Source organism: Lytechinus variegatus, chromosome 7 (genome assembly GCF_018143015.1).
Source record: "Lytechinus variegatus isolate NC3 chromosome 7, Lvar_3.0, whole genome shotgun sequence".
NCBI classification, from domain to species: domain Eukaryota; kingdom Metazoa; phylum Echinodermata; class Echinoidea; order Temnopleuroida; family Toxopneustidae; genus Lytechinus; species Lytechinus variegatus.
In genome coordinates, this window is record NC_054746.1 from 33,839,623 (window position 1) to 33,854,624 (window position 15,002).

The 15,002-nt window shown below is 35.2% G+C and overlaps 1 protein-coding gene and 1 long non-coding RNA gene across 3 annotated transcripts in view; one reads left to right on the forward strand and one right to left on the reverse strand.

Annotated features, from left to right (window-relative positions):
- Window positions 1-6,449, reverse strand: part of LOC121419079 (dynein heavy chain 6, axonemal-like) — a 75,770-nt gene extending 69,321 nt beyond the window's left edge. For both annotated transcript variants that reach the window (XM_041613376.1, XM_041613375.1), the window contains exons 1-5: window positions 6,346-6,449; window positions 2,648-3,151; window positions 2,030-2,205; window positions 664-1,058; window positions 23-162 (exon numbers count right to left, since the gene is read on the reverse strand). In XM_041613376.1, the coding sequence (XP_041469310.1) occupies window positions 23-162; window positions 664-1,058; window positions 2,030-2,205; window positions 2,648-3,097 (1,161 nt within the window). In that variant the 5' untranslated portion in view covers window positions 3,098-3,151; window positions 6,346-6,449. The remainder of the gene's footprint in view (window positions 1-22; window positions 163-663; window positions 1,059-2,029; window positions 2,206-2,647; window positions 3,152-6,345) is intronic.
- Window positions 6,450-10,901: 4,452 nt separating this feature from the next.
- On the forward strand, window positions 10,902-12,611 carry LOC121419080. Its single transcript, XR_005970550.1, has 2 exons — window positions 10,902-12,242; window positions 12,529-12,611. It is a non-coding gene; the product is annotated as an uncharacterized LOC121419080 (long non-coding RNA).
- The last annotated feature ends 2,391 nt before the right edge of the window (window positions 12,612-15,002 follow it).

Genomic DNA, 15,002 nt, shown 5'->3' on the forward strand with positions numbered 1-15,002 from the left:
TAAAGATTTTATGATGAATTACCTTCTCTGGCTCTTGTAACTTCATCTCAAGAGTAGGAATAACCTCCTTGACCCCTGGTCCATGGCGAGGAAGGTCTATAACAAGACCTAGATCACGGCGCATCTTCCTAATATGATAGCTAAGGCTATCCACAGCAGGGGCTATGTAAATCAAAATAAGGAAATTTTACCATAAATCAATAGTTATGATCAAGCTTTTAGAAAATTGGAGAAATCTACATAGAAATGTTTTATATGATTTCTAAATGAAGTCACATCGTTTGCCAGTGAACAGAGCAGCTCGAGGGCGCTAGGCTCTATCATACTGAGCTATGGACTAAAATATAGGTGAATATGGCAAAATTAAATCTCTTCTAGTTCACATGAATTTTTTTAGTTAGGCAAAAGTCAACATACAAGATGTTATATAGAGGCCAATGTTCTATTCTTAGAAAAATGCCTTCACTTATCCAAATATTCAATTTATAAAACATCAATAGTGGTACAGACTGTTGTATTCATATTGTAATAATACTGACAGTTATTATTTCAATCTCAAATAAACATTTCTTTACTTTTCTTTGAGAATTGTAATCATGAAAGTCCCTGAAAAGAGAATGCAGTAAATTTTACTATCATTATCATTATATACTCCAGCATTACCTGTGTTGTCATAGAGATTTGTCTGTAGATAGGTCAATACCGCACTTGCATCCGCTTGAGAACCTGTAAGAGACATGTTCCTGGGGGTAGCATCTTGGCTCTTCACAGACCCCTCTGAGGGGTCTGGGGTAAACTCCTTTTTGGCAAGCTGCATCAGGGGTGAGAGAGGAGCAATGGATGATTCCATTCCTGCTGTATCAAGGTGTCTGCTTTCTGAGGGTCTTGGTGCACTCCCTTCATGACCTCTGACCTCTGCAGGGTCATGGAGAGGGGATTCCCTGTACTCGCCGATGCTATCTGGAGCTGCCACAGTGGGTACAGGGGGCTTTTGGGTAGTCTTTGCTGGATGATCATCAGGCATGTCTTGAGTTACCAGTTGATCTTTTCCTATATCCCTATTGAAAACAATTTTTCTCAACTGTTAGAGCATATTCATCTATTGGTTAAACTCCATTCATATTAAATTTGTAAACATAGTTTGATTAAGTCACTCCATTTTGCTTTATTAATTGTTATTATATAACTATTATCATACAACATAAAAGAACCAAGCAGTTAAGCAAGCAGCTTTGAAATGGGCGATCCAACCATGTCATTGTATTGTTATTGCATAATTTTTTTTTTTTAGAACAAAAGAAACAATTTCTCGTTTACAGTAATTATCATTTTTTTCATATTTAAAATTTCAAGAACAAAACAATTTCTCATCTATATCAATTATAATTTTTCATGTAGTAAATTAATGTTAGTTTTAATAATTAGGAAAAACAAACAAATTATTTGAAGTTAGATCAATAATCATATTACTGTGTGAAGACTAACCAGTTTGCAATGGGAAAGTGCCAGTGCAAAGAATCAAATGACAGTATATTTATTGTTGCAGAAACTGAGATAAGATGTTGAAATATGGACTTAACAGAAAAAGTAATAACACTTTAATCAAAGACCAAATCATCTTTACTGGAAACAGCTTCTTTTCCTTGTGACATATAGATTTGTCATTGCCGAGTCATTGCGTCAGTAGGGACTTTTCACAAAGCGACGTGAAATGAATCCTACAACACACAAATTCCTTTGAAAATGCAAGTCAAATCATAATAAAGTCTTTGTCAAGGGTCGGTGAATCGGAACAGCATTTTCATCCAAAGTTTCTGAACTGACAAAAAAATTGCAAATACAGCTACGTCGTTTTTTCAGAGACAAGTCTGCTGTTTTGATTCACAGACGCTTGACAATAACTTCCTTGTGACTTGACTTGCATTTTCTCTAAGGAATTTGTGGGTTGTAGGATTCATTCCACATTGCTTTGCAAAAAGTCCCTAGTTACGTATTCTAATCATCAAATTAGTTTACAAACAAGACCTACTTTGGGCTTTCGGGTACTTTCTGCACCCCTTCCTCACTCTCCTTCTTCTTTGCCATCTGACGTCTAACCCTGATTCTTGTCTGATCCCTCTTGAAGAACGTGGTCCTGATGGTGTTACCAGGACCAGGTACTCTGCTACCTGATGGAGGTCTTGGTATTGGAGGAAGCGGTGCACCCTGTAAATATTAGAACATACCATTATTTCTTTAACATACAGTTATAGCAACGTATCTATAAAATATTACTGTGAATAGATTGGTTGTTTTATTACCTAGCAAGCCCACCTGCATATATTCAAACATCCATATAAAGTACCAAACAAATTATTATCTACCCCAATTCAAATGCATTTAAAATGACCAGTTTGTATTGCTTTTTTAACTGATAACCATACTACGTACGGGAAAATACCTTCAAAACGAACATACAGCCTATATGTTGTATCTAATATATATGTAGGCCATCAAATGATACAGGTTATTTCTAAGGGGTTTTATTACGTGATGGCAGCTCCCTGTTCATTCATCTTTTCAAAAGCTCTTACTTCAGCTTCCTATATTTATTATGTTTTTTGTACTTTTTATAAGACCACAAACTATGTTAACTGGAAACATATACCTGTTTATTTTTTAGAGCATCAGTATGGCCATTCTGTTGGCCTTGTCTCATTGTCTGGAACACCTGAGCATCCTGCGGCCTATCATACAGCCTTGCTTTAAGATCCAGACTTTTCTTCCTGGCCCTTGAGGTTGGCTCAAAGAACTCTGGTTCTGTCTCAAAGTGCACTGTCTTCTGTTTCGTGGTGGGCTTGGTAAAAGGTGTGGTAGGGGTGACCGGCTTTTGAGGCGAGGATAGATTGTGCTCCTGGAGCAGTAGGGAGTAGTCATCCAAGGAGCCAGTCTGCAAGGCTGCAGGAGCACTCTTGGAGCTCCTGGCATCGGTCTCCGACACTATGATAAGTTCTCCCTGAGACTGAGGGCTTTCTTCCCGGGAACTCCTGCCTTTCAGAGGAGATTGGGAATCATCGCTTGTGTCATCATAGGAGGAGGTATAATTCAACGATGCCATTGTGCTTTGCTGACTAGTCTTCTCTTTTCATTTTTAGAAAATTGCATCACATACCTGTAAAGGGATTTCAAATATTGCTTTTATAATTTCTAAATAATAAGTCTGAAGTTTTTCCAGGGTTTTACAAATACACGCCAAATCTCACAAGTAAGCTGTCTTTTATCTACTCATGAAAATGGGCACTAGCTATGGTGGTTCCCATTTTCATGAGTAGAAATAGAGTATATTTATTGCCTATGATTTTGAGTTATTCTCGATTCTCGTGTGTTTTCATGGAATTTTTTGCTGTCTACGATACCCCTGCCACCCCTCCCTGTCAACATAAGTAGCGCATCTAATTTTGTCTGAAGGAGAGCAGCAATAGACGTTCTACTTTGATCGATGAACAGGCTTAGTAAACTAAACTAAAACTAAAATTAAAACGATTCATCCCCATATATATCTTGTTTGTGATTTATTTAGTGAATCGATTTTGTAATCGTTTCTTTTTGTCAACATTGTGAAAGTGGCAAAGTGGTCTTGAAGAGCAGGGAAATGCGGGGTAGATGGATTAATTCAAAATTATAATTTTGCGGAATCAATGATGTCATCTGAAAACTTGTCAACCCATGGCAATCTGAATAAATATTGCATGATCAGGGAACCAGTTGTGTGAGGAGCTTCGCATTGTAAACAAAGCTTTTGCATCAATTCTTTCCAAAATCGCTGAAGCGAAGCTTCATTGCATTTTGTAGTGAAAGGAGGTCCTTAGACCAAAAGCTTCGGTCTCTGTTTTGTTGGTTGTTCAGCTGAACTTCGTTGGCTTCACTCACCAAATGCAGAGACCGAAGTTCTAGCGCGATCTGTACAGGGGACTCAATGGCCATATGTTTATGTACTTAAGATCGGATCAAACGGTGAAAGTGAATTGCGCGACAGCCAAGGTAAGTCACTGTTTTTGTTCCTTTTAACTTCATTTTTCTCTGTTTTTTGGCAATTAATGCCAAGAGGGAATAAAAATTTGCATTTGGTCACGTTAATTTTCAAAATTTTTATTCAATAAAGACAAAAATTGAAGAGCCCCGACGGGAGGATTTTGCATTGCAAGTCCCCTAATGGTGGCTGCACGATAGCGAGCCGTCTGTGTACGAGGAGAAATGTTTAAAAAAATGTTTAAAAACTCCTCGAAACAGACGGCTGCCAGCTGTCTAGATAGTCCTTTGCCGTTCCGTTATTTATTCACCTGCACAGCTGCAGGTAACCCAGGGAACTGGAACCTCAAAAAACGAAGAGTTCTCTCCTTCTACCCGGCCCCGTCTCGATCGGCCATTTTTGTTATGAATCGTAACAAAATGGCCGATCGATACGTAGAACTTTTCGTTTTTTAATTGAGGTTCCAGTTTAACTTTAGGTTCTATGGGCATGGCTATGCCCAGATGTCAGGAACAGGGCGCGACAAACCCGCTTGCCCGGGGCAAGTGAAAATGACGTGCGGGCAAGCACCTCTCAAAGTCAATTGCCCGATCGGGCAAGTGGTTGTTGCGTCTTTTTTTTCTGTTCCGTACCTCGTTTTTCCATAAATCATCCAAAATCCACACTCAAAATCATGAATCAGCCTTAAAAAATAGCGAGCAGCGCAGTTTCAAATTCCGAAATTGCGTTATTTTTTCTGTACCACGTATTTCCATACATGGTACCAGGTATGAAAAAAATCAACGCAATGGCGCCGGGAAACAGTTGAATGTAGTATATGGGTCCATTATGACTACCACCATGTGCAATTTCTAATGCACATTTTCCCCCTTCCCATATCACAATTCTGTGATAAAATAATTAGAATTACACAGGAAATAAATCACAGAGTCTAGTAACCTCGCATTGGTGAGTTGTCATGTCATTCGGCTTTGCTTTTCAAAACGGCCTATTAACATCCAAAATAACTTGCCGTATTTGTTAATTATAACTTAAAATTCATTTGTTTCCCTTTTTGAGGGGATGAGGTAAATATCAGACAATAAATCATCAAACAAAGCTCCATCTATTTTACAAGGCCGGCGGGAGGCTCACACACGTGCGCATACTAGCTAGCCAGTCTGAGCTCTGTCTCTCTGCCAGAGCTCTGGGGGACAATTCGCTCAGTAAAGGCCTCAATGATGGTGATTTTCTGTTTCAGACAGAGTTTACATTTCGGGTATATTATTCAAAACTTCCAATAAAGTTTGATGATTTCTTCATTGTCATGTATATTTAAGTTATTAATGAATACATTCTCACCAAATTTAGACTCCCCCATAGAGAAATGCAATTTTCGTAGAAGTCTGCGTTTTCAAAGAACTTCAGGAAAAGTTAGGGTATGTGGGCCTTTATTACATGGCCGAGTACAGGTTATTGTACTGGAATAGGCGAAGTAGAAATTAGATATTGAATTCATTTATATCAAAGTTCAACTCACAGTCACAGTCATACCCACACAAACACACACACACACACCCAAGATTCTAAGCATAGAGCTGAACATTTTTCACTGGCTTTCTTTATAGTTTCCAACTACGGTAAATGAAAGCAATTCTAAGGAAATATGTTACGCAGGTAGCCATTTCATGGATTTAAAGATGCAAAATATGAAATTTTAGCAACTTTTGTTGAAGGGTTTTTTAAAACCTTAAATAGCCATAAAATATTGATTTTTTTCTCCAAAATAAATGTAAAGACTCAGGCCTACGTTGCTGAAAATATCCTTTTCAATGTGTGTTCTTTTATACTGGACATGATTCTCAATTGTTATTTTGTATACCTTAATAAAAATAAGAGTAGTGCCGTCATAATGAAAAAAATTATTTAAAAAATTGGGCAAGCAGTTTTTTCTATCGGGCAAGCAATTTTTTTCATCACTTGCCCAACAGGGCAAGTGACAAAAATTTTTTTGTAGAGGCCTGGTCAGGAAAACTGCCACTCATATTTAGACCTTCATCCATATAATCGTGGTAAGTGCTTGATTTCTGTTTTAACTATTTATTCGGAGAATTATTTTGACCATACTTCACGCTAGTCAGGTGAGTATGGTCAACACGTAAGGTCCTGGGCTCCCGCCCGCGTAGCGGGCGGGAGTTCCCTGGGTTAGGCTGCAGGATGATCTCGCAGGATAATTAAATGATCCTAATTCCTATTTTGAATCGACGTCGAATTCCTCACAACTTCTATTTAAAATAGCTATTTAAAATAGACATATTTGACCACTTTGGCCACATTGAAAATAAACACGGGCTTACCTTTCAGAATAAGATCGTTTTAAAAAAAAAACGAGTTTAGGTTTCTCCTTCGGCTTCGGCTTTTGCTCACCGTTGTTTAGACCGCCATCTTGAGTTAACTTGACAACGCTAGCCTGATTGTAAACGTTTGTTTTTTTATTAATGTGAGCTTTCAGAACATTTCATAATAGAATGAGGATAAGTATCAATTTAGAATACAAACTTTTACCAAAAGTATTCGTAAGATAAATCTTGATATATATTTATAAAAAGACCATAATATTATTCACTAATGCTTAAATAATAGTTGCTGTAATCACTGGTAAAAGACTACGTGTACATATAGAAAATTTAGAAAAGGAAAGACTTTTATCTCGGGGACCTTTTATCTCATGTTCTGTTGGTTCGATTACCGGGTTTGATTGGTGATTTACAGTCATATTCGACCACTATGTGGCCAGAGATTTGTAGAAAGAAAAGAAAATGGAGAAGAAACGAAAGATTTTCAAGGAAAAGAACATGGAAAGATAGGGAGACGAACAGAGAGGAAATAAAATGGGGAAATAAATTGCTAAAGAAGTGAAAGGAATTGAAATAATGATGAGAGCCAAGAAATCAATAAAATAGAACAAAGGAAAAGGAAGAACAATAGAAAAAAGACAGAAAAGAAAAAATGGGAAAGATATGAATAGAAAAAAGAAGGAAAAAATTAAAGAACAAAGAGTGACCTTTTTTCAAATTGATTTTTTTTTTCTATTTGTGTATGTTGTTTTATTTTGTAAGGTGCAAAAAGATTACTTGCATTGTCGCTATTAAGACTAAGAGAAAGAGAAGAAGAAAATAAAAAATTCAACAAAGAAAGAAAAGACAAAAGGAAAAGAACAGTGAAAATAAAAAGGAAATAAACAAAAAAGAAAGCAAAATACAATAAAAGCATGCAGAGTAAAGTATAAAAAAAAGGATGAGAACAAATAAGAAATCGAATGAGAAAAAAAAAATAAAAGTAATAAATGCACACTATTGGGAGAAATATGTACGAAAGGTGAAAAAAAGTTTTAACTTCCTAGGCCATTCAGAAAACAAGAAGATAAATGAAAATAAAAATGTTTAGATGCTGACATGCATAGCAAAATATTTAAGTTCTGATAATTTCTAGTCTACCATTCGTTTACCTTTCATAAAAAAAAAAGAAAGAGAAGGCGAATAACCCACAGCAAAGGACTACAGTAATGCTTTCAGAATTTCAAACCACAGTGACGGGGGCAGAGAGGGCATGTGACAACCCCCCCCCCCTCTTTCTCCTAGCTCCCCACAACTCTAGCAAACTTTCGTTTCCTTTTCCCCCCTTTTCCAGCCAAATGTGGGAAAATGCACCCCTTTAGTTAAATGAGCATTTGGGGTAGTAGAAAAAAGAAAGAGTGAATAAGTTGACAACATTCCTCTCCTGCATTTCCTGTTTGTATCTTGGCACAACAATGTCCTGTTTTGATACAAATGTACATGCAAACACTCATGCTTTATTTGTTTAATGAAACATATAATATATATATATATATATATATGCATGTTTCATTAAACAAATAAAGCATGAGTGTTTGTATGCACATTAGTATCGAAACGGACATTGTAGTGCTTAAATTCCTGTTTTGAAGTCTAAATATCTGTATTGAAACAGTAGCAATAACATAACACAACGTTCAAAATATTGGCAATTGTACTAAGTCCATGCACTACTCAAAGAGAAAATGACAGGTTTTTGCAAGGTATGAGCATGAACCCTACTATGCATGGTCTGAGTATTTAACACAAACAAATACACTATTACACTTGAAAGAGAGAGAGGGAGAAGGGGAGAGGGGAGATGGGAAGGGGGAGAGAAAAGAGATACAGAAAGATATATACCATTGTTCTCTTCATCCATTTCTTTTCACAAAACATTCAAATAAAAGAGTTGCCAAAGCTGTTGTACATGTATAATTTCACAAATTTATATAATCATATATATATATAACGATATTACATTCCTCCTGTTGGACACAGATGAGAGGTAGTACATTGTTATAGTTTCAACAAGTTTATTTCCAAGTCCAAATTTTCGACGTAAACCCACGTCTTCTTCAGGGATACAGATACAATAAAGCTCACAGCGATTGATCATTAACTTATCATAACGACCTTAACTTTGCAAGTTCCAAAGGATTTGCCTCTCAAAAACTGACAGAAATTGGAAGGCTGATTCCGGCCCAGCCCAATTTTCATACCCTTTGTTTCAGTGGGCAGTGCTCGCTCAAGCATGAATAGTTTTCCAACTTTTTGATGTCATTTGAAAGTTGACTTTATTTGTCTAGATTTGTCTGCCATATATGTGTTTTCCCCAAAAGTGATATATTTTTTATTTGGCAGCCATTTCAAAAGTGTTAATTTTTTGGGGGGACGTACTGTATATTATATTGTATTACATCAGAATCTTTTTCATATCTTTATGAAACATTATTGCTTAGGGCCTGTGTGTTCATCATTCCTGGTGTTCGCATCGTCTGTTCAATGAGATATTTAATCCTGTTGTACTACAAAACATCCCGTTTACATGTCATTATACACTAAACATATATCCTCGCACTTCGAGTTATTGATTTATGTCGTGACACATTATGCTTCTTTTTCATGACTACTAAAAGTGATTGTCCCTTTTAAGGTCTGAATATAATTACAAAAATTTCAGTCCGCTTACGTTCACATATAGTGGATGGTGAAATGTCTGCTCTTCATGAATTCCTAAAAACAGTCCTTATGCCCTTTTTCTGGTCTAAATATCAACATTTTCTTGCATCATTTGCCAATCTTTAATGAATTCTTTAAGGTCAAGTCTACCCTAGAAAAATGTTGATTTGAATAAATAGAGAAAAATCAAACTAACAAAACGATGAAAAATTCTTCAAAATCGGATGTAAAATAAGAAAGTTATGACACCTAAAATTTTTGCTTATTTTTCACAAAACAGTGATATGCACAACTCAAATGAGAAAGTTGATGATGTCACTCACTCACAATTTCTTTTTTTTTTCATTGTTTGAATTATACAATATTTCATTTTTGCCTCGCCCACCGGAGGTGAAGGCGAGACTTAGGGACCCAAATGTCGTATATACGTCGTCCGTCCGTCACAAATCTAATGACACCTAACCCCGCAACCGTAAGTCACTTTTCAACCAAACTTGGATGGTAGATGGACTTGAGGGACCTGCATGTTATGGTGCTGTTGGAGGTCACATCATGGTAAGATCAAAGGTCATTTTCAGGTCAACATTAAAGTTTACGTGCAATTAAGGCTCTTATGTCAAGTGTTATTCCATCCCAGTAACTTCACAATGAATTTTTTTTGCGTGCCCTCACAAATCACGATATTTCTGGTTATTTTCATTAGTGGGCGAGACACAAAATCGCTTTTGCCTTGTTTATAGATTTGACAATGAGGACCAACTTGACTGAATCATATAGTATTAAACAATGCTCATTCCACATGTTCAGGGTGGAATTAATCGTCGTTTCACTTGACAAGGAGGAGAAAAATAGAATATTCCCTATTTCATATGATAAAATACAAAAGAAATAGTGAGTTGGGTGATGTCATCGGTCCCCTCATTTGCATACCGAACAGGATGTGCATATAACTATTTTGTGACATTAAGCAAAAACTTTAAAATGTCATAACTTTCTTATGTTACATCCGATTTTGATGAAATTTTCAGTGTTATGTTTGGATTTTTCTCTTTCTATTCAAATCAACCTTTTGTTAGAATGGACTTCATGTGTTTCGTTGTAATTCTAACAAATCAGCACGATGGTGAGATTATGAAGATGTGAATGCTCTTCATGAATTCCCAAAAAATATTCCTTAAAATTACTGTTTGGGGTTAATATATATATATAAATTTCAGCTCGCGCTTCGCGCTTGCTTTTTTTGTTTATATCATGGTAACAAAAATTTGCTCAACAAATCATTTTTTAGGTCTGAAAATCAAAACATTTTCAGCTCGTGCTTCACGCTCGCATTATTTGATCAGTGAGATACATATCCGTTTAAATGCACAGTCCGTAAAAAATCAAAACATTTTCAGCTCATGCTTCGCGCTCGCATTATTTGATCAGTGAGATACATATCCGTTTAAATGCAGTCCGTAAAATGTCTCTATTAGGTCAGCATACCTGGCAACTGAGCGCGCTTCACGCGCCAAATAAGTGACTCAAAATTTTTGTTGGTGCCCCCCATGCCATGACCCACGTATGAATGCCAGAGGTTTTTTTTTCTTTCTTGTGGACTTTTACAGGCCAACTATGATGGTATTTCCCTTAACAAAAAAGTATTATGGACAGGAATAAGACTTTCTGGGGAGAGATGATAACTTTACTACCGTAAGTTGTATTTTTGAAGTTTTCACTTTTCAAATGTTGTGATTCATGATTATTTTATTTGATAAAAAAATTCATAAAATGTTTAATGTTGAGTATCTTAATATATTTTAATTTGAAAATAATGTTGAATGCTTTTGTGGAAATAAAAATATAGTATAAAAAGGGAAAGAAACCCCACCCAAACAAAAGAATCTTTTAGACATTCAAATGTATTTTTAACATTTTATTCACAATATATAACATTCAATATGTAGTACAACCTCACTGTGTAATAAGAAAAATGATTCACAAAATTACCTTCAAATACAACATGAAGAATGTGTAATAAAAAATCCACCAATGAAATTGTATTACATCTGTGAGATGTGTTTAAATGAGAAGACAAAAGTATTCTTTATAATATAATTCATTCTATGACTGTATTTATAATTACAATGCAAATATCAAGGCAATTCATTTTCTTCATCTGACAGGGGTAAAACCTGCAAAAGTGGGTTTAAATTTGTACAAGATAGCTTATATGATTATCAAACATGTGTGAGCATTTATCTGAGTAATAATTATCTTTCATCTCATTCGAAAACCATTTCTGTATTTTTACCATTCACGTTACAAAGGCAGCTTTAATTGAATAATAAAAATAATAACCAGGATTTAGCCTGTTCTCCATAGAGCACTGTAATATCACAGCAATTATGAAACCAATGTGTCCATGCAAGAATGCACTTAACAGTACACCACACTTCATGTGCAAAATCACCCTTAGCAGCAGGTATTGGTGCATTGCATAAGGGCTTTTCATGGTGCACGAAAATATGTTTTGCCAAGTGTGTTCTTGCACCGAAACAACAAAACAAATAGCAATGAGTCGAAGAAATGGAATAAATTAACATGTACATCAATAACACAAAATCACTTCAATTCAAATGTGTTTTGTAAAGCAAATAGAGTACCTGTATATAGCATTGAATTAGTTTCTACAAAATGAAAGAAAATCTATCTTCCATATAAAATTAAATCATTTAGGAAGGCACCTTTTCATGTTTAGAAATAGAAGTAATTAAGTTATCAGAAATTAACAACATTCCTGTATTGCCCCCCCCCCTGACTGAAAATTTAGACTTCAGAATAGAATATGATGGATTATTAATAAATAATGAATTTCAATCTTTCTTTTACAACATATAATAGAACAGCTTGAATAACTTTTTTTTTCTGAACATCTATGACTGACACAGACAATCAACATTCCAATCATCTGCATAATTACAAATCGTCTTAAAACCTGTGATCACAAAATAGTCCAAGTTCAAAAAATACTTTAAAAACATCAAAATGTACATAATATCTAACATTCCACATACATGTACTATACTTAATTTGACAAGATATGATCAGATTCTTCATAGAAGTTTCATTTCATTTCATATTTTTTGGGGACATAATTTTGTAACAGCAATCATTATCACCCACTTGTCAAGACTCATTGGCCCGAATTCACAAAAGTGGTTTTGAAAACCCACCATTGAGTCCATGGTTTATGCAGATTTCCTGTATAGATTAGGCTTATTTTACCGCGTATATTAAAAAAATGTCCAATGCTTTCATGAGTCCACTCTTCAACAGTGGACTCATGATTAGATAGCGTATCTAACCATGGTAACAGGCATCAATTTGGCGCATTGGGCATTGGACATATTTTATACACGCGCTCGATTAAGCGTAATTTATGGACTCAACCGTGGGTTTTCAAAACCACCTTTGTAAATTCGGGCTATTATTACTGAAAAGGTGATGTGATATACACGTTATTCCAAGTCATGGGTGCTGAAAAAAAAAATGTGATTTGAGAAAACTACTATGAAAGAGAGAACGAAAACACTTAGATACAAAGTTGGGAACCATTTTAACAATCATGTTTGTTTTTCAAAGATATATATGTCATCGTGGGTTTTATTTTTTACTACTAACTTCAAATCAAAAGGATAGTAATATAATGAAAATTAAAACATAAATAAACTAGCCAACAATTTTACATCTATAAGGGCATCTTCTGAATTATAAGTTATTGTTACAGATAATTTAATCATTGTATATGTTCAACAGATATTCAGAGTTGTAAGTCAAATAAGAAAAAGTTGATATACCATGAACACGTAAACATACTTTTCCTTTTGAATGCAATAGAAAATTGCAATAAGTTTTCACATGGATCAAATGATTTCGGGGGGCATGTAGATATCCATGTATTTTTAATCAAATTTACAATATCACTGGTGAGTGCTATTACTTACAAGTCAAACAAAAACACTTAATAACAAGTGGAATGCTCCGGGTAGTCTTGTCTGCATCATGCGATTCAATAAGGAAGCAGTGCTGATTTTGAAAACTACTATAGAATAATCATTAGACTATAAAAAATATCTTAATTGAACCAAACTGACCTTTGACCTTGTTACTTAAGACTCTTTCAAGACGAGCAATGATACGCTTATGTCAACGTTTCATAACTAGATCCATAAACTTTTATGATGACATTTCAAAAACTAAAAATTGTTTATAATTTTGATGTTGATTCCCCCAATATGATCAAGTTTATTGACCTTTGAATTTGTTCACTGATACTTAATTACTCTTATGTCCAAGCTTCATGACCTAGATCCATAAACTTTCAAAGGTATGATGGCAATTCAACAAACACCCAACCATGGTCAAAGTTCATTGACCTTAAATGAACTTTGACCTTGGTAATGTGACCTCAAACCCATGCAAGATGTTAACTGATGTTTTCATCAACTAGATCCATAAACTTTAAAAGTTGTGATGGCATTTCAACAAATACCCCAACATGACCAAAGTCCATTGATGATGACCAAGGATTGACAGGCATGTGAATACTTCACTGCCATCTGTGTCAGTGAGTAATAAATCTGATGCAACGAACATCATACAGGGCACATCATGTCACCATGTTTCAGTTTTAACATTCTTCGATGACTTTCACTGTCATCCGAATAAAGAGCAGTCCATGACCGAGCAGCAGTGCAGCCAGCTAGATGCGCTCTTAGTCATAGAAACACAACTTGTGGCCCCGCCCTCAGGGATTACGAGTACTATCAGAGGGTTTGATAGAAGAAATATACAGTAGATCAAACCCGAGACGATGATAGATGAAAAAGCACCACGTCACAAGATGCACTTTTGACCAATCAGAGATAACAATCTCAGTATGAGGTGTATACATGTAACGCAAACTATCTACATTACTGTGTGAATGATAGGCATTGAGATACTATGCTCATAATTTAAACAATTTTCTTACATATGAGAAAACATTTGTATTACGTCATAGTTACAAAGGCAACAGAGATATGATATATTTTGACACGGTTTATGCATAAAGACACACTGTGAGATAAAATTCTTGATGAATACCAACTTCCCAACTCTCCCTTTCAATACACTGTAAGTGGAAATTGTAAGATTAAAAATAATTGGTTTCTCCACGATCAGTATTTTTTTTCTCATCTTCTAGACAAGTCTCATCAATGAATATCCTCTTCAGGCACATAAAAGATTATTTTACAAACAATGAAATAAAACATCAATTTTGAAGGGCATTGTGATCTATTCAGTGCTTGAATAGTCAGGATATTGGAACAAGATAGCTTGTGTGAAAACAGAAAAATCAAAGAAACAGATCAACAAAAGTTTGAGAAAAATTGGACAAATGAGAAACTTATGAGCATTTGAATATTGCGATCACTAATGCCTTAGAGATCCTCAAATTGGCAATGTGACAAAGACGTGTGATGTCACTTGTGAACAACTCTCCCTATTACTTTAGTATATATTTCACTTAAACTGCCTCTTTTTCAAATCTAGCAGTAGAGCATATATTCTTTCTATATGAGGGCATGTAATACTAATACAGATTTTTTTAATACAACATGGATAAAAAGTTTATATCACCATAAGAAAATGCAAAAAGAGACATTTTGGGGGTATTTCATTCCATCAAAGGGAAATTTGTTCACATGTGACATCACACATCCTTGTTGCATTGCCAAAGGGAGGATCTCCATAGCATTAGTGATTGCAATATTCTGATGCCAACAACTTTCTCATTATTTGTCTGATTTTTCTCAAACTTTCTTTGTTCGTATTCTTTGATTTTTCTGTTTCAACACAAGCCTACTTGTTACAAAGGTTTCATTCCCCTTTAATGACTGGAAATTAAAATTAAAGGATTCATCCTTTACTTG